At 37.5% G+C, this 25,763-nt stretch overlaps 1 protein-coding gene across 2 annotated transcripts in view; it reads left to right on the top strand.

The window, feature by feature from the left end:
• USH2A (usherin) overlaps positions 1 to 25,763 on the top strand; it is a 773,795-nt gene that overhangs the window by 359,880 nt on the left and 388,152 nt on the right. For both annotated transcript variants that reach the window (XM_045048458.1, XM_045048459.1), the window contains 2 exons: positions 12,402 to 12,515; positions 14,481 to 14,642. In XM_045048458.1, the coding sequence (XP_044904393.1) occupies positions 12,402 to 12,515; positions 14,481 to 14,642 (276 nt within the window). The remainder of the gene's footprint in view (positions 1 to 12,401; positions 12,516 to 14,480; positions 14,643 to 25,763) is intronic.

Below are 25,763 nucleotides of genomic sequence, written 5' to 3'. Positions count from 1 at the left end.
ATAAAGATGATAAAGTATTAAAATTAAGTAGGTAAAATTAACAAAGGAAAATCACAGGACAACGAAACTTAAGTGCCAAGCATTGGGAAGAAGCGGGAAATGACAGTCACGCTGACAAAATGCAGAAAGCAAGAGAGAGAGGGAAAAAATGAATATTAACTAGGAGAACTGGAAGAGTAGAATAGTGGGACAGAATATTTACCATTCATGAATTTGGCTACCAGAAGATTAAATGAGATAAATCCCAGTAGTGGTGGAGAGTCCAAGGGTTAACAGCCCCACTCAGGAGCAAATGGGCCCCTTTGGGCCACCAGGTCTGGATTCCGTGCCCTCCAAAGGCCAGGGTTCAGAGCAGGGAGTTCTTGAAAGTTCATATCCTCAGATGGAGCCTCAGGGTAGAAAGCCCTGCAGTTATCACTCCAGTGTATCTTTAGACTTGTTGCAAAGGGCTCCAATTAACTCTGGTAGCTTTTGCTGATTTTCCCTCCAGCCCTGTTAACATGCGAAGTTGCTTCCCAGAGAGACAGCCCTGGCATTTCCCTTCAAACCCAGGGCTGTTCAGAAAGTGACTTCACAATTCGATTTGAAATTATGTCAAGAATGAGTGGATTCAAGAATTTGCACATATACAATATTTTTTTTCTTTTTTTCCTTATGATATTAAACATATAAACTTGATTATCAGCATAATTAGTCTAGCATCTGGCATTAGTGTTAGGGCTATAATTGGTACACCGAAACTATTTTCTCAATTTTGTTGCTGCATTGCATTGAGCTAAAGCCTATTCTTTCTTTAGAATAATAAATACTAAAAACTAATAATATTTATTATACACTGTATTTTAGTGGAAGAACCAATAATCATCTTTCAGATTACCCAAATAAATCTAAATTTGTGTAGAAAAATAAATGAAAGACATTTTAATTTATGATGCAACTAATAATATACCTTTTGCTACTAAAATTGGTTCAGTCCTCAGATGCAGTAGACTCTAGTCTTCTACCTAAAGAAATTAGGTAGCATAATGAAGATCTGTCTCTCATTTTTCTTTCTCTTCTGTAGCTGGTAGTAATAATGAGTGATTTTCAGCTCTGTTGGTCATAAAGTGATTCCTGGATTGCTTATAAAATGCACATTGTTGAGTCCTTCCCCAATGCCCACAAGAGTCTGTATATGGGGTTAGATTTTATCAATCTGCATTTGACTGAGTGTTCCAGTTGGTTCCCTTGAAGAAGGTCTATAGACCACATATTGTAGAACATGAGACAGGGGAGTGGCCAGGAGAGAAGGGATCATTTTCACCTGCTGGGCTTGAATTCATCCCAGCTTTGTTTTCACCTGCTCCTTGTCTCAACTACATTAGTTTTGCAGGCAGAATATTGCTAAGGGCAAGTGGAGAAATAGAGGTAGTGTAAGTAGGGCCTCTTGCTCTTATGGGAAGTGCTTCTGAATGTTGCCCAAGGAGAAGAAGTGAACATTACTTGAGATGTTGGTAAAATGAAGATTCTGATTCAGTAGATATGAAGATGGATGTGAGATTCTGCATTTCAAACAAGTCCAAACCTACCATCCCTAACCCCATATGCCCAGTAGAAGTCAGGGAGCTCACTATTTATATAAGAAATAAAAAAAACAAGTGCTGACTTTCAGGATGCCCATTGGGTTCAGTGATAAAAGATCCCAGTGCAATTCAACAAATGAAATAGAATTTCGTCTGCATGTATTTAGATTACAAACATTTAACTATACATAAAAAAAACCACACACACAAAACCAACCAACCAACCAACCAACAATAAAACCTTTTAAAATAACGGCACAGACAAAAGATGCCATCCAATTCTGAAATTGTCAATATCTGCTACTCAGGAAGAATGTGCAAATAATTGTATGGTTTCCCAATCATTGACAAAAAATAAATAAAACTCATTTTGGGGGTATAAAAAGGAATGAAGAATCAAGAGCCCTAGAGAATCTTTGATTAATGAAAAGTTAGAGGCATACACAAAATCAAATGTACTGTACTTTATGGACCATACAAGGAGTTGTCAAGGGGACTTTAAATCATAAGTGATTTTGCCTTATGCCTGACTTTGGAACTTAAGCTCAGTCATTAGTCCATTAATAAGTGAGATGCTACTCTTTATGTGTATGTGCATGTATGTATGCGTATATGTATACATATATGTATATGTATACATATATTGTATATATCATATATAATATAAGCTATTATTGTACTTACCTGAGAAGCCAGCAGAGAGATGACTATAATAAAAACTGTGATTTTTTTTTCTACTCAGCTGGGAACTCTTGACTCAACAGTTGTTAAAACTCCCTAGGGGTGCCCTTTGTGCACCCAGCTTATATTTTCATTAAACAATAAGTTCCTCAGGACAAGTATTATACTTTATATTTATTTTAAGTCTTGCTCAGCACCTTGCTTAAGGTATATGATCAATACACTTTTCTTAAAGTGATGAAGAAATAGACAAATGAACAGATGCAGCTTCCTGCTAACACATTTCTCGTTAATGAAATGTTAATATTATTTTATCCTGCTGAGTTGAGTATTGAACTACTGATTTTTACTAGTCTCATCAGTGTTATAGTTCTCTAATTTTATGAAATAATGTACAGAACTATCACAACTTAAACATATATTTGGAACTTAATATGCTTATTCCCAACGGAAAAAAAAATGTTGGTAGGGTAAATAGAATCTAAAAATTAGTTCCCAAACTTGCACCTCATAATGGAACTCAAGTGCTATAATTTGCAATTAAAAATAATGGAAGCCAATACTGCTATATTGCTGATAATTACACAGAACAGAAAATATTCATTTATTTAAAAAAAAAGCATTATCTACTCTGCTCCAGGCTAGTGCTAGATCCTACCTTTACAACCTGCTTTTATTGTTGTTTTTTCTAATATTTTTTATTGTGCATAACAAATAATTTGCTTTTATACCATTAAAATATGGTCCAAGAACTTTCTCTAAAGTATAATATTATATTTTAAAAAATCACAAAGTTTTATGGGGAAACACAGTGGAGATGAGTTTTCATTTTTATTTAATTTTACTGAAAGGATCCAAATAACAGTGACTTAGACAAGATTAAGTTTTTCTTTTTCTGGTAATAGATGTTCAAGTTTAGTCAATGTAGGAGTGGGATGTTCACAGTGCCAGGGACCCATACACTTCATCTTTTTGCCCTGCCACACTAGGGACAAGACTACTTGCCTCATGGTCCAAGATGGCTGCCTGAGCTTCAACAATCCAGTCTGGTTTCCATCCAGCAGGAAAGTGGGATGGTTGAAAAAGGATATGCACATTCACTGCAAAGACATATTTCAGAAGTTGTTCCTCTATCTCTCTATACTTGTGTGTTTAGTAGGTATAGCCATGTGACTATGAACTTAAGTCTATGAATTTAAAAAGTCTGTGAACTAAGTTCATAGTCACATAGCTATACTTAGCTGCTGAGAAACGTTGTCCTTATTCACAGTAGCCATTTGTCCAGCCATCTTTCTGTTTTACTGTGGAAGAAAAGGAGAATATATAATGAGGGGGCACTTAGTGGTCTGTGCCTCAACAGGCAAACTTCAGAAGTAAATTTTAAAAATTCATTTTGATGGTATTATTAAAAGATGAATTTTGAGGAAGTCTTTGCCATTTTTATAGTACCCCATAAATTAACATTCCATATTTGTAGTTTATTACAAACTATTTCTTTAAATGTAAATCTTGGTCTGAAATGGTATGAAAAAATTCACAGGACAAAAATATGGCCTATGACATAAATAGTAAAAATAGAAATGATGTAATGTTCCTGCTTAGCTAATGTAGAAGAATTTCATTAGGTAATGCAGTGTTGATGAGTTAATAGCTTTGTCTAACTCTCCTGAATACATAATGTGCCTGAACGAGTTGTACATTGTGAAATCTGCAGATAGCCCTTTTTACAAGTTATTCATTTTCTTTTATGCAGTAAGAATCTGCAGTGCAGGATGTGGATTTCTTTTTGTTACGTGTTGTACCATGGTTAAAAATGAGGGTGGCATATAAATTTTGCTGTATAGTGATAGTCAAGTAGGAATATCTATAATACTATAGTAGTTGATACAAATACTTCAAGGTTACCAATAAGATCTGATAAAGAAAAGGAACAGTCACTCCCAATTTTTCTGTTTTCTAACTTGTGACCATTTTATATTTGTATTGCATTTGGAACTAATAAAATATATGTGCGTGCATGCGCGCGTGCACACACACACACACACACACACACACACCCATGCCCAATGTTTTACTCAAAAGCACACATGTATGCACACACACTGATTCAGAGTCTGAATCAAATCAGTTCTTTTCATAAGGGAATATTATAGGCCTACACACTTGCTCATTTTGGAGGATAAATATGCTACTTTCTGTTTGAACACAGTAGGATTTAGCAATAAATTTGAACCTTTTAACAAATTTTAAGGTGTAATTGTAAATAATTTGCTATAAAAAGTGTGCTACTTTTAGTGACATCATTTCAATCCGTCTTCTTTCTTCTTGCAGAACTGGGGTTTGAGTTGAATAGCAAGAACAATAATCTTGGAGTCAGAAGACATAGGTTCCAAACTCTGCTCTGCTGTTGGGTTTGAGCAACACCTTCCAGACTCTGCCTTACAGCAGCCCCATCTGTATAATGGGGTAATAGGATAGGAGGTTCTTAGCAAGGACCTGGGACACTGATCAATAAGGGGTGACTTTCATTTCTTTTTCTTTTCCTCCTGTCTTCTTGCCTGCCTCCCTACTTACTCACATCCAATAGTTTCTTTGAGGGTTCTTCTAATGATTCCACTATCACCCCTTGAGGTTAGATGAAGAGTTAATGACTTCAAACCTATTGCAGAATTACAATGGAAATGACGGAGACAAAGGCATTAATTAAAAATTAGGTTAGATGTAAGCCTTCTGAGAGAATCTTAACTGGATAATACTTTGAGGTCAATTAAAATCCCTGTTTAAACCATTCTCAAAGACTGGAATTAGACCCTATATTTTATAAAGAAAAATAAAAGAATAATTTTTTTCCTATTTGTAAACATCAAAATATGTTTAGTTTTCTTTATCCCAGGTATATGATTTTCTGTAATTTCTACTACAAGGTTTAAACAAAATCAGAAAAACCGTTTAAAGGAAATTAAACATTAAGAATTAGTTTTAGAGTGTTTAGAGGATTACCTTAGGTTTGAGGTAAAGGTGTTCACTATTCCACTTTTTGGTTGAAATGAAAACTGAATTTCATTTTATAAATATTAGAGATCCTAATTTTCATTTAAAATAGTTCCAAAAACCGCAACAACAACAAATTGCCACCTTCCTATGCTATTAAGAACCAGAGGAGAAGCATCCTGGGTGTGTTTCCAGATCTCTGTTAGACCATTAAATTTTCATCCATATTTAACAAATGTCATTATTCAGTTTCATGGGGTCACTGTGTCAAAATGTCTGTGTTAGACCTTTAATTTATTTTCAGAGGTTCCTTTAAGTGGGCAGAAAGCATGGCATGTTGGATGGATTTACTCTCTTTAATCCATCCACCGGGGTGGTTTGCAGCTCAAAACTTATTCTGGGATGTATACTCAAAAATTAGAATTTATCAGCACGGCAGCCTAAGCCTACACCAGAAAAGTCTCCCTCTCTTCTGCCTCCCTTCTTCTGGCTGGTTCTCTTTTAAAAGGTGGGTTCTTCCATTATGTCTCCAGGTAGCGGTAGCAGCCGTGCCTGTGTGGTATCCCTCACCAGATGGCCCTCTTAATAAATGCCTTTCTCTTGCCCACCCTCACTTCCTTGATCCAAATGTGAAATGCCAGCAAATAAATAAGAGCATTGTACTCTGATGAGTTCTCTTGAGATGAAGAGAAGCCCTGGGGAGAAGAAGCTAGAAACAGCTCTTCTGTTTGCTGGACTGCTCCTAATTACTGGCTAGTAGGTAAAAGACACTGTTTAGATAACATAGAATTTAAAGGGAGAGCCAGGGAGGGAGGGAAGGAGGGAGAGAGAGAGGGAAAGAAGGAGGGTGCATATATTATGGCAAATGCCTTTGCTAACGTGAACATACTCTTGGGTTGTTAGAGTCCATTTGAAATATTGTGCGTGATCTTTGTGAGGGACCACAGACTTCGGTCTCAGGGTGGGCGATTGCTGTGTGCAGATTTCACTGCCAGGCTAAAAGTGCAACACAAATGAGTGGGTAATGAGAGCAGAACAGCCAGTTCTTTAATTGAATTAAAAGCTGGGTGACATCAATGCAGACACCTGTCCAATTACAGACAGGCCAAGGTGTTTACCATTGCTGTACAAGCGATTCGAAGATGACAGAAATCTTTCCGCCCACAGATTAACATAATGAAGGAGAACAGATTACCGTGGATGGCGGCCAAACACCTAGGTTGGCAGCTGGGGGTGGGGTGGGAGAGGGAGGAGGAGTCCGCTCAAGTATGTAAATAGAAACAGCCTTTTTTCTTTCTTCTCAGAAATGTGTTGGGCTTTACAAAGGATGCCATTTTGCTTTGTGTCTCAGGTTCGGTTTCCGGGCAGAGCATTTATACTTGTCTGCATTTAGTCAGAGGAGTTAATCATAAAATTCCAACGTCACAGCTGGCTCCTCTGTTGTCTTCCTGCTTCTCGGCACACAGAGTTCTATTAGAGACTCAAAAGCTCGCACAGCTGGTGTCAGCTCCACAATGATTTTCTCTCAGGTAGCCAGGCTGCCTCCAATTACTGATATTTCTCTTTGGCTCCTTTGAAACTTGAGGCTAGAGCAAAGGAAAGACAGTGTTGGAAATAATCATCATCAGTCAAAAGAAACAATGTCTGTTACTTTGCTGACTCCCTGGAAAGGGTAGAATGGGAATGGGGTCTCTTAGAGTGAGGGAGACAGCTGAGTGGTGCTAAGCAGATGGAAAGTCTTCGTTTTTCCATCGAGCATCGAGTGCCCGCTTTGGTAAACCATCCTAAGAGCTTCCGGAAAATAGGACAAGTAAAGACGTAAAAGGACATATCGTTTGCATTCAAAGAGTGTCCTAAATCACTTTGAGGGACTTTTAAATTTCAGCATCCTCCAGGATAAGGCTCTTACCCTCTGCTGGGTGGAAACCCTCAGAACATAGACTTTGGAGCCATAGACACCAGGACTCTTAAACTTCCTACTGTGATGTGCTTTCCTTCTGGAAATGAAGTCCCTGTCCCTAGTCTTTCAGCCTGGGCTTTCTGCATGCACCAAGGCCCACAGGACTGCAATTCAAAGGGAATATACTTGCTTTACTTCAAACTCCCTTGGTGTGTCATGTCAAGATTTCTCAATGTTAAGCATTAATGCAAAATGCATTATCGCTTAGCAGTGAGAGGTCTGGTCCTGCTGGTGCCAATGATTTTAATCTGGATACCAACACTCCTGTGTTTCATGGGATACTAACACTTTTAAGACATCAATAATGCTTACTTTATGCTTATTGAATGTTTTTTCAGCTCATCCTCTTCCATTATCAAAAGGGACTGGCAGGTTTCCTGACATGGTTGGGACCATTTTCTGATTTCACAGAGTTTTGTGGCTGAAAGGAAATTTGAGAGGTCATTTGGCTAGCCTAGAGGGTTGGGACAGTCTTAAATTCAAAGGAAAAAAAGACTTCTCTGTGATGTCTCAAAGAAAGAGAGCCCATCTTAAAATTTCTCACTGTCGGGATATACTTCTTTATTTTAAACATCCCAGGTGTCATAAAGGGAGATTACCCCCACTTTCTCTCATTGGGTTTTCTATGGGCGCAGAATATGCCACATTTTTCTATCTAGGACTCATTTATAAATAAGTCACATTGTATATTTTTTAGTATTCTTTTTAATATAATACTGAAACATAGTTTCAGTGATTATCCTTTTTTCTCTTTGTCATTAATTAAATGATAGACAAAGGTCTATCACATTGGACCAGGAAATCCAGATCTATAGATGCTCCTGTCCACTTATCATATATACAAGCACTCTTCTTTATGAATTATTCTGTATTACTGTTATCATTAGGAGCCTACAAGATCTAATATTTTCTTGGATTAGAAACTATAGAGATCAGATGTATTCTTTACTACCTTTCCCAGTGGCATAGACAAGAAATGATAAATACTTTTTGACGATGATATACTAACATGGTAGTACTATCCTTTTTTTTCTGGAGAGTGTATAATAAGTAAGACTCTGACACTTAAAGTAAGGCCTTTAGGCCCATCACTCAATGATCTTTATGCATATATCCAAGAAAGGCTATCTTACATAGTATTGGAGAGAATATAATTACCCTCTTTGGTAACAGCAGAATTTCTTACACCATCAATTTTAATCCATCTTCATAAACTCTCTATACTAAGAAACAAGATGTAAACCACATGTCCTAGACACTAGGATGACTTTGTTCTGAATTAGGGAAGATGGCTAGGTTGACCAACCCCCTCTCTGACCCCAAGCACTAACTGTAACAAGGAGATAAACAGTGCTGAATCATTACATTACTCTTCTTATGGAAGTAGATAATACTGATCTGTATTTAGGTGAAAATTATTATGGGGGCACCTGGTGGCTTTGTCAGTTAAGCATCTGACTCCTGATTTCAGTTCAGGTCATGATCTCAGGGTTTGGTTCTCAGTTTGTGAGTTTGAGCCTTGAGTCAAACTCTGTGCTGTCAGTGTGGAGCCTGCTTGGGTTTCTCTGTCTCTCCCTCTCTCTGCCCCTTCCCTGCTTGTGCACATTCTTTCTCTCTCTCTCTCTCTCTCTCTCTCTCTCTCTCTCTCTCTCTCTCTCATAAACAAACAAACAAACAAACAAACAAATATTCTGATATTTTGACAGACTTTGAGACAAAACATTATGAGCAAGATCCTCATTGGATATAGGAAAGAAATGGTACCTTAGCCTCAGAAAGTACAGCACAGTTTTTGAAAGTGACGATTCACAAACCATCCAAAACTTTCCACCTGGGATTTGAAGTTGGCAAGAACCAAAACATCACCTTTTGCCTTTTTTTCTTCTTTTTTTCTATTTTGCAGCTCTCATTTCTCAGTGTTTGTTATGGTTTCACCTGCCTTGAAATGGGAAATGTGAGCACTTTGATGAATGGCCTGAAAGATGATCTAGTTTCTCTCCAGCATCTTTCTCTAAGAATCTTAGGATATTTCTACGAAATACAATTTGGCCAACTTCTCTATCAGAGCACAAAGCTGAAGAAAGCAAGTTTTATGAGTAGAGCATTTCCTGTTTTTTAAACTCCTTAAGGTTTAAGAATGGGGGTGGCAGGACTTAGCAAAGGAATTTCATAATACGCGTATACATTCCAAGTAACTCCTTTAGTGAAGGCAAAAAAGGTTAAACAAAATACTGAAGACCATTTAGTGCATGTGATATCGCTTAGTATCTGGTTTGACATGATCCTTCTTAAAGTCCACGTTAATGCCTTTCGTGCTAAGTTGATGTAACTGTCATAATTCCAACACTGTACTTCAGCCATGATTTGGAAAGAAATAATGTCTCAGGATAAGGCGTTGTGTAAGGCCAGTCTTCAAAATTGTAAAATAACAGAATTGCTTTTATAGTGCTTCTCAGTGATGACATTACCTGGTTGTATCATGCATCCCCATACTAAAGATTTCAGAGCACCAGCTTGATACAACCACTGGATCTCTTTGGACACAGCATTCCTTTGCCCCAGCTAAATCATTACCATCCATAAGAGGGAATGCTTTTCACATAGGTCACATAGCTTAAGTGATGAACAAGGGAAGCTAGTCTCATATCCCAACATGTTTTTCTTATTTGCTGTAGGAATAAAAGTCTCATTCTCTGGGGGATGATTCATTTCTTGTTAGAATGGCATTATACTAATTCAGACACACAAGTTGTCTTATTTAGACTCTCACAATAGACTCAAACTTGGCAATAAGAAGACGTGACAAATGCTAATTTTTTTGAAAAGATAAAACGGCCAGAACATATCTTACCTTAGTTTTGAGTCCGGAGTTTTGGGATAATGCTGAAACATTGAGAAATGGGAAAGTGAAGCTTAGGGAAGAGTGTAGACTGTCAGGTTCGGATCGGAGCATGAGGAGGATGAAATGCTAGTGGGACGTCCAGGTGGGATATATGACCTGGAGATAGAGGTGCAGAAGCAGAGCTGGGGGAGAGAGGTGAAGTCTGCAGATATAAATGAGAGATAGGACTTGATGAGCTAACAAAGGTAAGTGCTCAGGAGAAGAGAGAAGCCTGAAGGCCCGACTTTGTAAACCAAAAGCCATTTATAAGGCTGCAAAAGGAAGATGAGCCAATCAGGTCAAGGGAAGAAAGGAGCTCTCAGAGGTTGAGGAGAACAACTCAGGAAAACTCAATGGCACAAAGGAAGCTGACGGAGTCAAAGTCCAGTGAGTGAGAAAGATAAGGATTTTATCTGATATTTAGAGATCACCAGTCATCTTGGAAGATAAAAATCAGTATTTAGTAGGAGGAAACTGGGTTGCACAGTGCACACAGGAAACTGCTAGAGCTCTCTCCTTACATATATTCCTAAACTCATTTAATCTTGTTAGTAACAGTTTGAGGTAAGTTCTATTATCTCCATTTCACAGATGGGAACTGAGGCCTCTCCTTCAAGATAGGTATAGTTATTACCTGTTTACAGGTAAGGAAACTAAGGCACAGAGATCTGAACAACTTGCCCAAGCCCATACAAGAAATCAATAGCAGAACGGGCATTTGGGCCCTGGCAGTCTGGCCTAAGTGTCTGTTCTCTTGACCACTCTACCACCATGTGATGAGGACGTGTAGATGGTGATGTATACTTTCTTTAAGACATTTAGTGGAAGGAAACATGACTTCTTCAAAGAAAGTGAACTTGGAATACAGGTCATGGTCTGGGAAATTCAAGAGGAAGTCACAGTCATTGCAGCAGAAGGGGAAGAGAGCAGAAGGTTACCGTATGAGGCGGAGTCAAGATAGAGGGAGCTGAATTTGGCATGAGGTAGTCGCACGTGTATGCGTATTGGTTCACTGGCTTGCAGTCTTCTTCCTCCATGAGTTAAGACGATGGCACCAAGGGCAGCAGAGAGGGCTCGGTGGCCCAGGATGATGGCTGGGGAGCTGCTGGAATGAAGACTGGAAGGCATCACTAAAGTGTGAGGTGCCAAAGCAGACAATGGCTATGGGCTTTGTTTCGTTCTGCTCTTTGCTCTTTTGATTTTTAAAAATTTTCTAGGGAGAGGAAATAAGAAAACATATACATTAAATTTTGTTTGAATGATGCAAGCTGTTGCCACTATTGGCACATTTAAACAATATACATTCTGTAGCAGGCTATTGATGGTTTACACAATAAAGGGATACCACGCTGGGACCATGTTTACATAAGAATGATGAAAACCTATGTAGTTAGGATTAAAGACGACTCTGAAAAATGTCCACCATGAAAAACAATGGTGAGCAAATACACAAATTGTATTTTTGATACTTCTTTAATTCCCAGGATTAAGTACATAAAGAACTTCTGTCTTGGTTATGAACATCAGTAAACAAAATGTGCTTTCATTTCTATAGGTACTTTTAATTGCTGAACAAATCTTATCTATTCACCACCAAGCCGGGATAATTCAACACTTCCATGTGTACCACTTCTGTTTAAGACAGGTGTCTTAATTAAATAAACTAATAATTTTGCAAGTAGAAGCACAAAAGCATAATTATCTAATTTGCTAATTGTTCGACGATGTTGATTTGCATCTTTGTTAGTTGCAACATGAACAAATAGTTTGTATCCGTGTATCCTACCGTTAAAGTAATGAAGCCACTCTTGGGAGTAGCATTTCCTAAAGTGTGTTAATAGATGCCGTGTAAAAAGGACTCTAGTTGAATAGGCTGAAAAATGCTGGGTTAGAGAAAATTGAAGAGTTTCATTCTGCAGGAGGTCTAGAATCCTAGAATGGGATAATATGCATCTTAACTATCAAATACACTGTGCTCTGCTTTACGAACTATATATGGAAATCCATTTTTAAAGAGGAACATCTCAGGGCACTAATGTTCTGAGGCGCACATTTGGGAAAATGCTGTTTTGAGTTGTTTTAACAATAAATTGGTGTCACAATTTTTTTTCACTCATCATTCCATTCTGTAATCAGCACACAGGCAGGAAAATGCATTAAAGAGGCATATGTTTTTGTTTGTATCTGTGTCTCTACATATATTTCTCTCTCTCTCTCTCTCTCTCTCTCTCTCTCTCTCTCTCTCTCTCTCTCCCTACCACACACAGTGTTCTTATGGCTGCATACAGTAAACATGCAAACCTCCCTTTTCCCCTTTTTATTATAGGCGTATTGACAGGCCTGCTACCCTTCAAAAACTATGCAGTAACCCTAACTGCTTGCACTTTGGCTGGCTGTACTGAGAGCTCACATGCACTGAACATCTCTACTCCACAAGAAGGTAAAGTAATTTCAAAGGTCTTGACTTCCACATTTCAGTTATGAATAATAAAATAGGAGAAGAGCTAAATGCTGCAAGGCCATTTGCTGGAAAACCCCAACCTAATTTGATGACAAAGTGCATTGCCAGGCCATAATTGCTCCATTTTTTGGGGGGGTGTGAAAATGAATCAAACTCCATACCCTTTAATGACATGCATCTTTAATAGCTGTAATGCAGATTAATGGGCTTTTTAATTGCTGTTACATTGTTCATGCAAGAGCCTTGTCATTAATATGAAGCATCTGAAAGATTAATGAAAGCTTCCTCATTTTACTATGGCTCAGAAGTAAATCTAGAGACAGTCTGACTAAAAAGAATTGATTGTACGGCACAGTATGAAATTGAGAATCAAACGGTTGATTTCCATGGTCTCTTTGAACTGCTAAACACCAGCACAGGCAACAATTATTTCAGTATGATGGAGCCTCCAAATGCCGGTTGAGGCATTATTAATCACTGCTCGGTTCCTTCTGACTGAAGTCTCACTTTTGTTGTACTTGGGACTTACAAACTGTTGGCGTAAATTAATGTTTCAGAAAGCGTACGTTAAGAAGGCAGTGAGAAAGAGAAAATATTTTAGCACTGCAAAGTGAAAGCTTTGCTCAAGCATCAGAACGCATCACTTCAAGAGATAACAGCTCTCCAAACATTTGAAGCATTGTTACTTTATATTTCTCTCTCCTGGATGAGGGGAGTTACAAGTTGTTTCTACCATCTAGCTGTCAAGTTGCTGAAGAGATTGAAAAGCTTGATCCTCGGGGGAAGAGTCAGCCAACCTCTCTCCCCCAGTATCCATCTGTCCCCCTTCCTGACTCCCTCTTGTCCCCTTCCTTCTTTCAAGTCCTTTAGCAAGTACCCCTCACACAGACGATATGTAACAGAAAGACAATGGCCCCAAATGATGAAACCAGGAGAGGAGAGACGAGCCTGTGAAAACCTTTGTGTGGCCTCTTATTCTTTGTGCTTTGCACTTGACCCAACCAGAGCTTCCTTACCTGGACCACACCATCAGTGACCTGTCATCACTGTTTTCTAAGGGTCCCCTCAGTCTAACCTACAGAGGAAAGCACTGTTTCTCTTCATGTGTCATTGCTTCTGTTGGGGCACTGGATGATCCTCTCCCCTTACAAATCCTTCCACCAGCATCAATATGGGACAAGAGCCCTGTTGTTGTCCTTATTTTCTCTATACACACCACCTCCTCTGTCCAGGTTTTGCCTGGTACCCTTTCAACCTACTTCACAGCTGTACCCTAGAGGGATTCCTACTGGTGCAGTTCACCATTCCCTCTTCATTACTTAAGGAATTTCCTTTTCTAGCTTTTTCTTCAAGTTACTGCCAATGTACCAAACAATAGATGTATTTAGGGTCAATATTTTAAAACTTTTAGTTCCTATGATTCCAATTTATTGACCCTTACAGAAAATTAACAGAACCTTATTTTTAAAAAATGCAGTGTTGTTTTCATAATTAATTACTGGATTCTGTACTTATGGTTATTTCTATAGGTACAGATAGGTTTATTTTTATGTCTATTATGAACTGCCCTCACCAGCGTTGCCCACCTTAGATCAAAAGCTCCTCAAGGGTAGGGACTCTATCTGTTTAATTTGCTTTAATAGGCACAGCCCCAAGTAGAGATTATGGGTTAATAATACTCTTGATGAAGTAACACAGGCATCAGTCAAGTGAACTAGTGTTATACTCCCCATCCATCACTGATGCAAATTCTCATAAATTCAGGACAGTTATTTAGTACTGTTCCTAAAGCAATTACTGACAAGCTGCCCACGAATCAAGAATATTTCCATGCGTGGGATTTCAGGTTTATTTCATGATTTATTGGTTTAGGTCTGAAAAGTTTGAATTAGAAAAGTAAACTAAAATTAGACTCTATAAATCTTTTTTTTTTCTTTTTCATAGCCCCACAGGAAGTTCAGCCACCAGTAGCCAAATCTCTTCCCAATTCTTTGTTACTCTCCTGGAATCCACCCAAAAAAGCAAATGGTATTATAACTCAGTACTCTTTATATATGGATGGGATGATAATCTATTCAGGCAGTGAAGAGAACTATACAGTCACAGGTAAGACTTCTATAGGTATCAGTAAATAGTTGTAGTCCATATTACTCTATGTATATTTCAGATAACTATAGTCTGTAGTTGTCTGAAAGTGTGGTCTTTAAAACTGGGGTACTTATTTTGTCTCCTGTTATTTGGTTCTCTGGTGTGGTCCTTAATCACACTCACAATGCCCAGTTGAGTCAATGTCATTTCAGACAAATTCCAGTGTCACATGGGTTAGCTACTCTAAAATCCTCATGAATGTGAAATAACACTGAGACTCAGACGTGTGACTCAGTATCATCTGAATTTTGGGCCATTTGAGAAGAAACATGGTATATATGCCCAGATCATACTATGGTGTGATGACACTCAAGTAAAATGAAATAAATTTCTGAAAACCTTGTAAAACACAAGAAGCCTATATCATGTCTTGTTGCCTGGTATCTGAACTGTGCTTATATTTGTGTAGTAATTATAGTGGCTATATATTGTATGGTATTTTATATACTATATGTGACTGTCAAGTAAGACATCATGAATCAAATATTATTGATGAAAAAACTGAGGCCGAGAGATATTAAATTCTTCATGAAAGGTCACAACAAGTTAGAGTCAGAGGCGAGATTAATTATTTATGTATTAACTCCTTCACTTTAATGCCAGGTACTAAGGTTGTAATCGGGAATCAGCCACACATTGTCCCTCATCTGTTGGTGCTTCTGTGTCTTCGTGGGGACACATACAGGTGCAATTATGAGGCATTTGTGGACAGGGCTATGACATTTACCTAGTTGCTTTATCAGGGTTTACATTTTTGTGTCTTCTCTAGATTGAGAAACTTCAGGAGACAAAAGCTTTCACTTTAATATTTCATTCCTCAAGGTGGGATAGAATTCTGTAAAACATGTTACATGAGGAAGATATTATTACCACCATGTTACAAATGAAGAAATTGAGGCATAGAAAGATTAAATAACTTCTTTAAAGTCACACAGACTGAGTAGTATTATGATATCGATCCAAGCATTCTGGCTCTGATGAAAAGAATGTGGTCTTTTTTTTTTATATGAAATTTATTGTGAAATTGGTTTCCATACAACACCCAGTGCTCATCCCAACAGGTGCCCTCCTCAATACCCATCACCCACCCCCCTTTTCCCTCCCATCCCCCATCAACCCTCAGTTTGTTCTCAGTTTTTAAGAGTCTCTTATGGTTTAGCTCTCTCCCTCCCTCTCTTTTTTTTCCTTCCCCTCCCCCATGGTCTTCTGTTAAGTTTCTCAGGATCCACATAAGAGTGAAAACATATGGTATCTGTCTTTCTCTGTATGACTTATTTCACTTAGCATAACACTCTCCAGTTTCATCCACGCACCCACACACTTCCAAAACTCAAACAGGAAGAAATAGAAAACTTGAACAGACCCATAACCAGCGAAGAAATTGAATCAGTTATCAAAAATCTCCTGACAAATAAGAGTCCAGGACCAGATGGCTTCCCTAGGGAATTCTACCAGACATTTAAAGCAGAGGTAATACCTATCCTTCTCAAGCTATTCCAAAAAATAGAAAGGGATGGAATATTACTTGGCAATGAGAAAAAACGTGGTCTTAAAACAAGTTACTTCACTTTTGAGACTTAGTTTCTGAATCTATAAAATGGGAACAACGACAATTTTCAAGATTTTAAATAGAACTACACTATAAATAAAACACCTAACATATGCTTAGTGCTTAGAGAATAATATTATTTCCTGAAGAATGCAGAGTTCATGCTTTAAACTTTAGAAATAGATTACTATTGCCCTAGTAATGCCTGAAGGCATTATTTTAATTAAATATGATGGGCCACAGAAATTACTTCAAAAGAAATGAAAGCATATTATAGAATAAACCTTACACATTAATTAATAATTAATATAAAGCACTTCTGTAGGACCAAAATATATCATCATACATAAGAAAACACATCTTTTAGGCCCAATACAGACATTTCCTCTGAGAAACCTTCTCTGATATCTCAAGTATGAATTTTAATATGCCCCAGCTATGCTCACTGAATACCTATGTGCCCCCTCTTTTTTTGTTTGTTTGTATTGTCTTTGAATAAGGTTGTTTATTTACTTATCAGTTCGCCTTGCTAAGCCATAAGCATCATAAAAACATGTATGCTTAAGTGTCTTGTTCATTACTGCATCTCCAGGATTTATCGCAGAATAGGTATAAATAGTGTTGAGTAAACGAGTGAATGAAGTCAGGTGACTGCTGGGAACAAAAGAAGACAGTTGCGACACCTGAGTGGTTCAATTAGTTAAGTGTCTGACTCTTGATTTTGGCTTAGGTCATGATCTCTTGGTTCCATGAGACTGAGTCCTGCATTGGGTTCTGTGCTGAGAGCTCAGAGCCTGCATGGGATTCTCTCCCCCTCTCTCTCTACCCTTCCCCCCTGCCTCCCTCCCTCCCTCTCTCTCTCCCTCTCTCTCAAAATAAATGATAAACATTAAAAAAAAAAGAATATAGCAAAGGGGAATTGGTGGGAGGGTATGAGTAGGGTGGGAAAGAAAAAAAATGACAGAGAAAATTAAAAGAAAAAGGGTAGAAACCAGAGAAAAAGAAACTAAGATCCCTTCCATGTGTAGACATGAGTGCTAATCCAGTTCACAGGAGAGTTGTGTGGCTGATAGCAGGTCTCAAAACATAAGCCTTAAATTTTCCCCAAACGTGCAGAATGCCCTATGAGTTGACTCTATACGCAGCCAGAAAAAGGGCAGAATGGGAAGACAGGAAGCCAGAATTCACACTGATGTCTAATACTACCTACAACTTGATACTAATTCTGTGCTTTGCTTGATTGAGTCATTGACAGACCCTGTGACTATGGTATCGGCAATGAAAAATCTTGGCAAGTGTTACCCAAGTGGATAGCAGAATAGATGCCCCAAATGTAATATTTATGTAATGAAATGGTAATATCTTTAAAGTGCCCACAACCATCTTCTCTAGTTACCCAGGTAATAGATTCCTCGATGATTTTCACTGGTTGTGTAGGTTTTTAAAGATTAAATCTCAGGTAGTATTTTTGTTTTCTATAGCCTTCTTGGCTTCTCACAAGCAACTGTATTTCCTGTTGTTCTCATCCCCAAGTGGCTAAAGATAGGAGACACATTGGGACTGCAACACGAAGGAGAGGAACGAAGCCAAGAGCATTATGATGGGGTTCAAAGTGTTGCACGATTGTTCTGACGTTATAGCCAGTAAAACTGAAGCCTGGAGAGGTTAAGAAATTCTGGTCCATATTGGAGGAACCACTTCAAACCTGGATCTGTCTGGCCCCCAAGTCCATGCTTTTAACCTTTATACATTCTACTATCAAATTATTATATATTATCTTATCTTTACATGAATCAATATTATATATTATCCACACATAATATGTAAATATTTTATATAAACATACAAATTATCAACATATTAACATAAACATATTGTGTAAACATGTAAATATTTACACAATATGTGAAAGCTACATAATATGTAAACATGATATATTTACATAAATACATATTACAAATGATTGCACATTATTTTATTTTCCCTCGCAACAACACTGACAGGGAGACCAAAGCCTGATTACAAACCCCAGAGCACCCGTATTATTCTTTTTTGGGCTGCCACAACAAAATACCACAGACTGGGTGGCTTAAACAACAGAAATTTATTTCTCACAGTTCTGGAGACTAGAAGTCCAAGATCAAGGTGTTGGCAGGTTTGGGTTCTCTTGAGGCCTCTCTCCTTGGCTTGCAGACAGCTGCCTTCTCACCATGTCCTCACAAGGTCTTTCTTCTGTGTGCACAGCCCCCTTGTCTCTTCCTCTTCTGATACGGTCACCAGTCCAGTTGGATTAGGGTTCCATCCTTATGATCTCCTTTAACCTTCATCACCTCTTTAAAAGTCCCATCTCCAAATATAGTCACATTGGGAGTTAGGGTCTCAAAATATGAATTTTGGGGGAGGCAATTCAGTCTGTAACAGCACCCTAAAGTGAGTGCTTTTTCTTCTATTGGCGTAGGCTGAATGCCAACTTTTGTACGGATTCTCAAATTGTGTGAGGATTGAATAAAATGGCCTTTAAGATCCCTTTCAATTCTAAGATTTTATGTCTGTAATGTGCACTAATTTCAGGTCATTTATGTCTTCAACGTCCACCTGTCTACTAGGAATCACAGAGAAGGCAGAATGAGAAAGGGAATCTGTCTGTCCCAATGGCTACAGCAGTTTCTTCTATCAGCCCTCTCCAGATAGTGAGAGTTTAGAATGGATCTCCTTAATGCTGAAATGTTGATTTGTAAGAAGAGAAATTGAAGGTGCAGTCTAATCGACAGGAGAAATAATTGATGATATTTTTAAAATGATAATGCACTATATGCTTATTGAAGGTAATTTAAAACATACAGATGTCTAACACCTGATCATCCCACTCTACAGATAGAAACTCAATATACGATGTCATTCCTTCTAGTATTTTACTCATTTTAACAAAATTGATCTATAATGTATAATTTTGAATCCTTGCATATTTCCTTATTATGACTAAATCCCACTTTATGAAGAGTTTTTCTGAAAATATTTTGAAATATTTTAATGCTAACATCCTATCCCATCTAAATGCACATTAATGCATTTAACCACTTGAAAGTGCTCAAGTTTCTAATTTATCTCTCTTTTAAATATGTTGTGACAAATATTATTGTATACAATCCCTGTTTCTTAGATTCCCAAAAGGGGAACACCTGTCCAAGGTAGTAAACCTTTACAAAACATTTGATACACACTTTCATACTTTTTCCCAGAAAAGTTCGTCAGAAGTGCATGTTATGTTCTTAAATCTTTGATAATTTTGCAGGTGAAAAATATTATTCTTGTTTGTGTGTTGAACAACTAGTTATAGTGCACACTTTTTGCATGTTTATTAGAGATGTATATTTTACTTTGATTCAGCTGATCACAGTCTTCATGAGTAAAAATTTAATACGTGAGGAATAATTTTGAAACTTCCTCAAGATCTGTGTTTTATACCCCCTTTCCCCTGGTTGTAATCATCTGCACTATTTAAAATTCCTTGTCTTTTACTTTATCAAAAACTTCCTTAATACCTTGACCTAATGTCCCTCTTAAATATTCAAAGTGTCAACCTTTTCTTTTTTCCTCACTCTTACTCCATTTATTTGTAGCTTCTTTTTAAGTCCCCGCATAGAACCAACATTCTTCTGTTATGTGTAGCAAATGGATCTTGCCACCATGGTGGGTACAGGTAAAAGTAAATGCATTTCAATTCAGAAGCCACTTAGCATCTAGGTGGTTTGAATTTTTTTCTTCTTTCTCTTAAATATGAAGCATTAAAAGTCAAAGGCATTGCTGCACCTTGAGTTAGTACAAAATATATTTAAAAATGCATACAGTTCAAATTTTTTGCCTTGCATAGGCCATAAGCTAGTAGTATGGTGGGTCAGTTGTGACACTGAAAAATGAATCCAGTTAGAGAACCTCCCGAAGGCTGTTGATGTTTGCTATAATAAATAGCACACACTTTAAGTCAAACTTTTTCATTCTGTATTCAAAGGTAATGGATTTTTCGTAACCATAGTAACCTTGGTGTATTTCTGGATAAATACATGAGGTATATACATTCTAGTTTTATTTTTGAATATAAACTACCACATTATGTATTACTAATAATATGAAAAATAGGATGTAGGTTAGTATAATGACAGCTTAAACTAGTATGCATTTTTCTTCTGCAAAAAATAAATATTTATCAAAAGTATAGGTTCAATTAATTTTTCCCCCAGTTTTGTGGTATTCTGGTGGTGCCATTTATCTTTTTTTGCAAGATCTCCATTAATCTCTTATTTCTGTCCCATAACAGATTTTTAAGAATTTCGAGGTAAAAACAATTGTGCTTTAAAGCTTATGATTAAAAACATTATTGAAGGATTGAAGGGCCTACACTGATATCACCCACAGAGCTATTGTGAGCCACTTAAGATGTGTGTATACAGTATGTTCATAAAGAGGTAAAAAAAAAAAAAGAAACCTTTTGTGAGACTGTTCAACATACCAGGATTGTTTCAAAGTTCAGGCTAGATAGCATCCTGATTGATGATGACTATCCAAACTGTAGCCAACCAGATCATTCTCATTTTAAATGAGCACCCTACCAGAAACTGGCAATCTTTAAGAGTTTGTGAGATGTTTCAGAGAAGCTTACAAAGTTTTCAGAAACAAGGATACCAAGATGGTGGTAACAGGGAGAACTAAACTACAGGAGGTTTATGTGAGCTGTGCTAACTGGTAAAGAAAGAATAGTGATTCCCCGGACAATTCTTTTTTTTACTATATAAATTGTTGTTGGTTAACTCATCCAGGCCACTGTTGGTTATAACTACTAGAACTCCAAAGGAGTAAAGGTCAGTAGGGACTCTATAGTGTAGACATAGATATATCTGACATCAAACCATAAAACATGTATGTCTTCAAGTGTATCATCTAATACATCTATAGTGGTCTTATGATTGAGTAAATGTGGCTGATTTCCTGTACCAGAGAAGGCATCTCCCCACTTGCTTCATCAGGACCTGGGTTTTATCACTAATGCTAAGGCAGTGAAGAAGCAAGGATAATAGCAGTGTAAGAAGTGTGTGTGTGTGATGGGGGGGTGGAAGGGGGGGGCGGGAGACAGGGAGAGAGAGACAGAGAGAAGGAAAGGAAAGCGGAAAAGCGGATGTATAACTGGTAAAGTTACACAAGCAGTAAGTATTTATATTTTTAACCAACTAAAAGTGCAAAAGCTATTTTTTTTTTGGTCTCATTTGCCAAGGTCAAAAAGAACCATGTATAAACAGCAAAATAGAAATGTTCATCTTGAATCTTCCAAACACTTAAGTCTGACGATGAAAAATTTATTGAGGTAGAAGCTGTATTGCTTATGGCACAATAAAAAGCGTTTAAAGGTTAGGTACTTCTAACCAAGCGTTATAAGGAACCTTATCAATTCTCTACAAATTTGAGCTAAATTATATTCATTCACACTGATGGTTTACAAAAGATCCTTTGTTAGCAAAATAAAGCTTCACTTTAACCTTGATATTTTCTTTAATTTTGAATTTTTGTATACCACAAATGCGGTGCATATAAATCAGTCCTTTTACAGAAAGTAATATTTTTGGGGGGATACAATTAACATGCTTGTGTTCTAATCCATAAAGCTGCGTATTAGTATAAGATGGAGCATATGAGGGTTTTCAGGTAAGGCAATGATCTCATCTATGAGTCATGGTGCCTCTCTCTCTATTACAAACTAAAGTCATATTTTGTCCCTTTTTTATATCACAGACATATAGTATTAAATTATAAAAAGTCTAAGAAACCTTGAGGATACAAGGAAAAAAGCCTGAATTAAGAAAAAAAGCTAGATCACTAACTCCGTGATCAAAGACTCTAGGAAAGTTGCTCAAGGTTTGGCCACATACCAGACCTTTGGGTCAATGAACAGTAGATACTTTACTCTCAAAGAGCCATTTTCGCTTAGTAACAAAAGGTCAAGTGAAATCAAATAACTTGTCCAGAATGTTGAAATATCAGTTGTGGTTAATTGTCAACAGTACAACCAAAGTGTCATTTTTACTTTAAGATACTTCTATAGTTCATGAGTATGTGAAGAAATTAAACATGTTTAAATTTATATTTTAAGACCTGTACCCAAATATTACCTGTGATCTGTTAACCTAGTTGATGAATATTATGTTCTTAAATGATAGGAAAGCACTTTATATTTGAAGGGATTTCAGAAGGATTGAGGGAAATAACATCCAGGGTTACAGAGTTCAGTTGTACCTCCCCACTATGTACCACCATCAAAATGTCACACAATGTATTTGATGATCTACCTCAATTCCCACATTTTCCTTTGATTCACAGAACCTTTCATATAACTTTCCTACAAATTTGTCACTTAAGTATATTCTATCTTGTGACAAAAACTTATTTAAAGGGGATACATCTTGATCCAAAACAAAAATGTAGGTTCATTAGGTATAGTCATCATGTCATTATTTATTTTCCTAATCTCTAGTCTTCTATGATACATAGAAATAAGGACCCAATTGGCATTTAAAAAACTCTTATTGAATTGAGTTGAAATGAACTGGATTAGATTGAAGAAACACGGAGAATCAGTAAACTAATATTTTAAAGTAAATGACAACAAACACCGATGCATAATTCAGAAGTAATTAATATGCTAAATGTGGTAAACAGTTTTAATGAGGTAGGCTGTTCCTGAAGCTTCTTAAAAATTTTCATTTAATTATCCAAGATATAGCTTTTTTTCTTTTTTTTTTCTTTTCTTTTTTTTTTTTTTTTTTTTTTTTTGGTTAAACCAGTTGTATAAGTTTGCTAGGGCTGCCATAACAAAGTGTCACGGAGTGGATTCAACAACACTCCGTGTTGTTCCGTGTCTCATTGTCTCACTGTTCTAGAGGCTAGAAGTCCCAGATCAATATGTTGCCCATGTCAGTTCCTTTTGAGGCCATGGGGACAATGTGTTCTGTGCCTCTTTCCTGGTTTCTGGTGGTTTGCTGGCAATCATTGGAGCTCGTTGACTTGTAGATGCTTCGTCCTGATCTCTGTCTTCATCTTCACACGGTGTTCTCCTTGTGTGCTGCCTGTGCCAAATGTCCCCTTTTTATAGAGACACAAGTCGTATTGTTTTAGGGCCCACCCTAATGACATCATTTTTATTGATTTATTTTTTTAAGTTTATTTTTTTATGTTGAGAGAGACAGAGACAGCAAGAGTGGAGGAGGGGCAGAGAGAGAGAATCTCAACATAGAGTCCAATGTGGGTCTCAAAACTACAAAGGTGAGAGATCATGACGACCTGAGCCAAAACTAAGAGTCAGATGCTTAACTGACTGAGCCACCCAGGGCACCCCAATCATTTTAACTCATTATAACTAGCTACAGTGGTCCTGTTTCTGAATAAGGTCACGTTCTGAGGTACTGGGGGCTAAAATTTCGACATATGAATGGGGGGGTACAATTCGACCTATAACTATGTATTTGATTCACTGATTAATAACATTCTAAGATTTCCTTCAAATACCTAAAAAATATCGGAGAAGATAAAGCATCTAAACAAAATCAGTTTTAAAATTGATATATCCCATGACAATAATAAAAATTATTTAGAAAAGAGACAATCACATCTGTCTGGAATGGCTCATTCATTCAATGGATATTATTGGGTATCTATGATATAGACACTCAATACTTTTCTAAGCATTGATGATCCAGTGGAAAACACAAGGTGCAAAAGGTCTGCCCTCATGGAACTTATATTTCAGTTGGAGGTGTTTAGAGAAGGTTATATTTCTTTTTTTTTTTTTTAATTTTTTTTCAACGTTTTTATTTATTTTTGGGACAGAGAGAGACAGAGCATGAATCGGCGAGGGGCAGAGAGAGAGGGAGATACAGAATCGGAAGCAGGCTCCAGGCTCCGAGCCATCAGCCCAGAGCCTGACGCGGGGCTCGAACTCACAGACCGCGAGATCGTGACCTGGCTGAAGTCGGATGCTTAACCGACTGCGCCACCCAGGCGCCCCGAGAAGGTTATATTTCTTATATCTTCTTGAAATAAATGAAAATTGAGCCTCTCCTGAGGATAGCAATTTCTTCTTCAGTCATTTGAAGTGAATATAAATCATCTTTTGATGTCTGTGTAATTCAGAAATTATGGGGTGCCTTGGTGACTCAGTCAGTTAAGCCTCTGACTTTGGCTCTGGTCATGATCTCATGGTTTCTGAGTTCGAGCCCTGCATCAGGTTCTCTGCTGTCAGTACAGAGCCTGCTTTGGATCCTATGTCCCCTTCTCTCCTTGCCCCTTCCCTGTCGATCTCTCTCTCTCTCACCTTCTCTTCTCTCAAAAATAAACATTAAAAAAATTAAAAAAAAAAAGAAATCAAGAGGATAGGGTCAGGATTCTGTGATTCTCTTCTAGCATACATCATTGCAGATGATTACTTTTTCACTCTTTTTTAGTACTTACTTAGTCCTATAAGACTCTTGCTCTTTGACTAAAAGAAGTTCTTTTCTCTGTTTTACTCATTTTTGCTAACATCCTACTTCTTTTCCCCGATTTGATAAAGGCTTGAGCACCTATATTTACCCCTTTCTTCTTCCTTTACCCCAGGTCTGACAGTATCCTGTGTTGTTTCATCTGTCATAGGAACAATCCATTAGACAGCTCTGCCTGCCATATATCTTATCTTCTCATCTATAGGAAACACAATTGTACTATTAGGTTACTTGCCCTCATTTCAGTATCCTGGACCTTGCCATCACTTAGAAATGTTCCATGTCTAATATATTAGGTTCAAATATGCCACTATCCGGGACACCTGGATGGCTCAGTTGGGTGAGTGTCCGACTTCAGCTCAGGTCGTGATCTCACTGTTCATGAGTTTGAGCCCCGCATCAGGCTCTGTGCTGACAGCTCAGAGCCTGGGGCCTACTTTGAATTCTGTGTCTCCCCCTCTCTCCGCCCCTCCCTCACTTGCTGTCTCTGTCTCTCTCAAAAATAAATAAACATTAAAAATTAAAAAAAATCTTCAAATATGCCACTATCCAACAACACCCATTTTCCATCTTTTTCACTTATTTACTCATACTAAAAATATTTGTGTTCTTCTTGGAAACTTTCAGTTTCTGAATCTCTCCTACTCTCCCCATCTGTTAGATTCTGTCTTTCCTTGCATTCTAAGGTAGCTCTGTAATAACTGGAAATATTTTCTTTTCATTTTTTTTAACTTTCTCACCCTGTTATTATTGCAACATATTCAAGTGGAAACCCACCAAATCTCGATCAATCTAATTGTGTTCCTTACACCTAAACTTGGGGATCCTTGAGCTCTGCTGAAGAAAATTTGATAAGCATCCAGATTGGTGCTATTCTAATATCCAATGTTTTCCAATCTCCAGTAGGCTTCTAAATGCTTGCTCTTGATCTCTGTTTCCCCAGTGTGCTTTGTCCCACATTCTCGATTACTTATTCTTTAGTCATTGGCCACAGTTCTTTAAACCCTG

This window comes from Felis catus, chromosome F1 (assembly GCF_018350175.1).
Source record: "Felis catus isolate Fca126 chromosome F1, F.catus_Fca126_mat1.0, whole genome shotgun sequence".
Classification (NCBI taxonomy): domain Eukaryota; kingdom Metazoa; phylum Chordata; class Mammalia; order Carnivora; family Felidae; genus Felis; species Felis catus.
The sequence above is the reverse complement of the archived record's forward strand: the minus strand, read 5'-3'. Positions and strand labels throughout refer to the sequence as shown.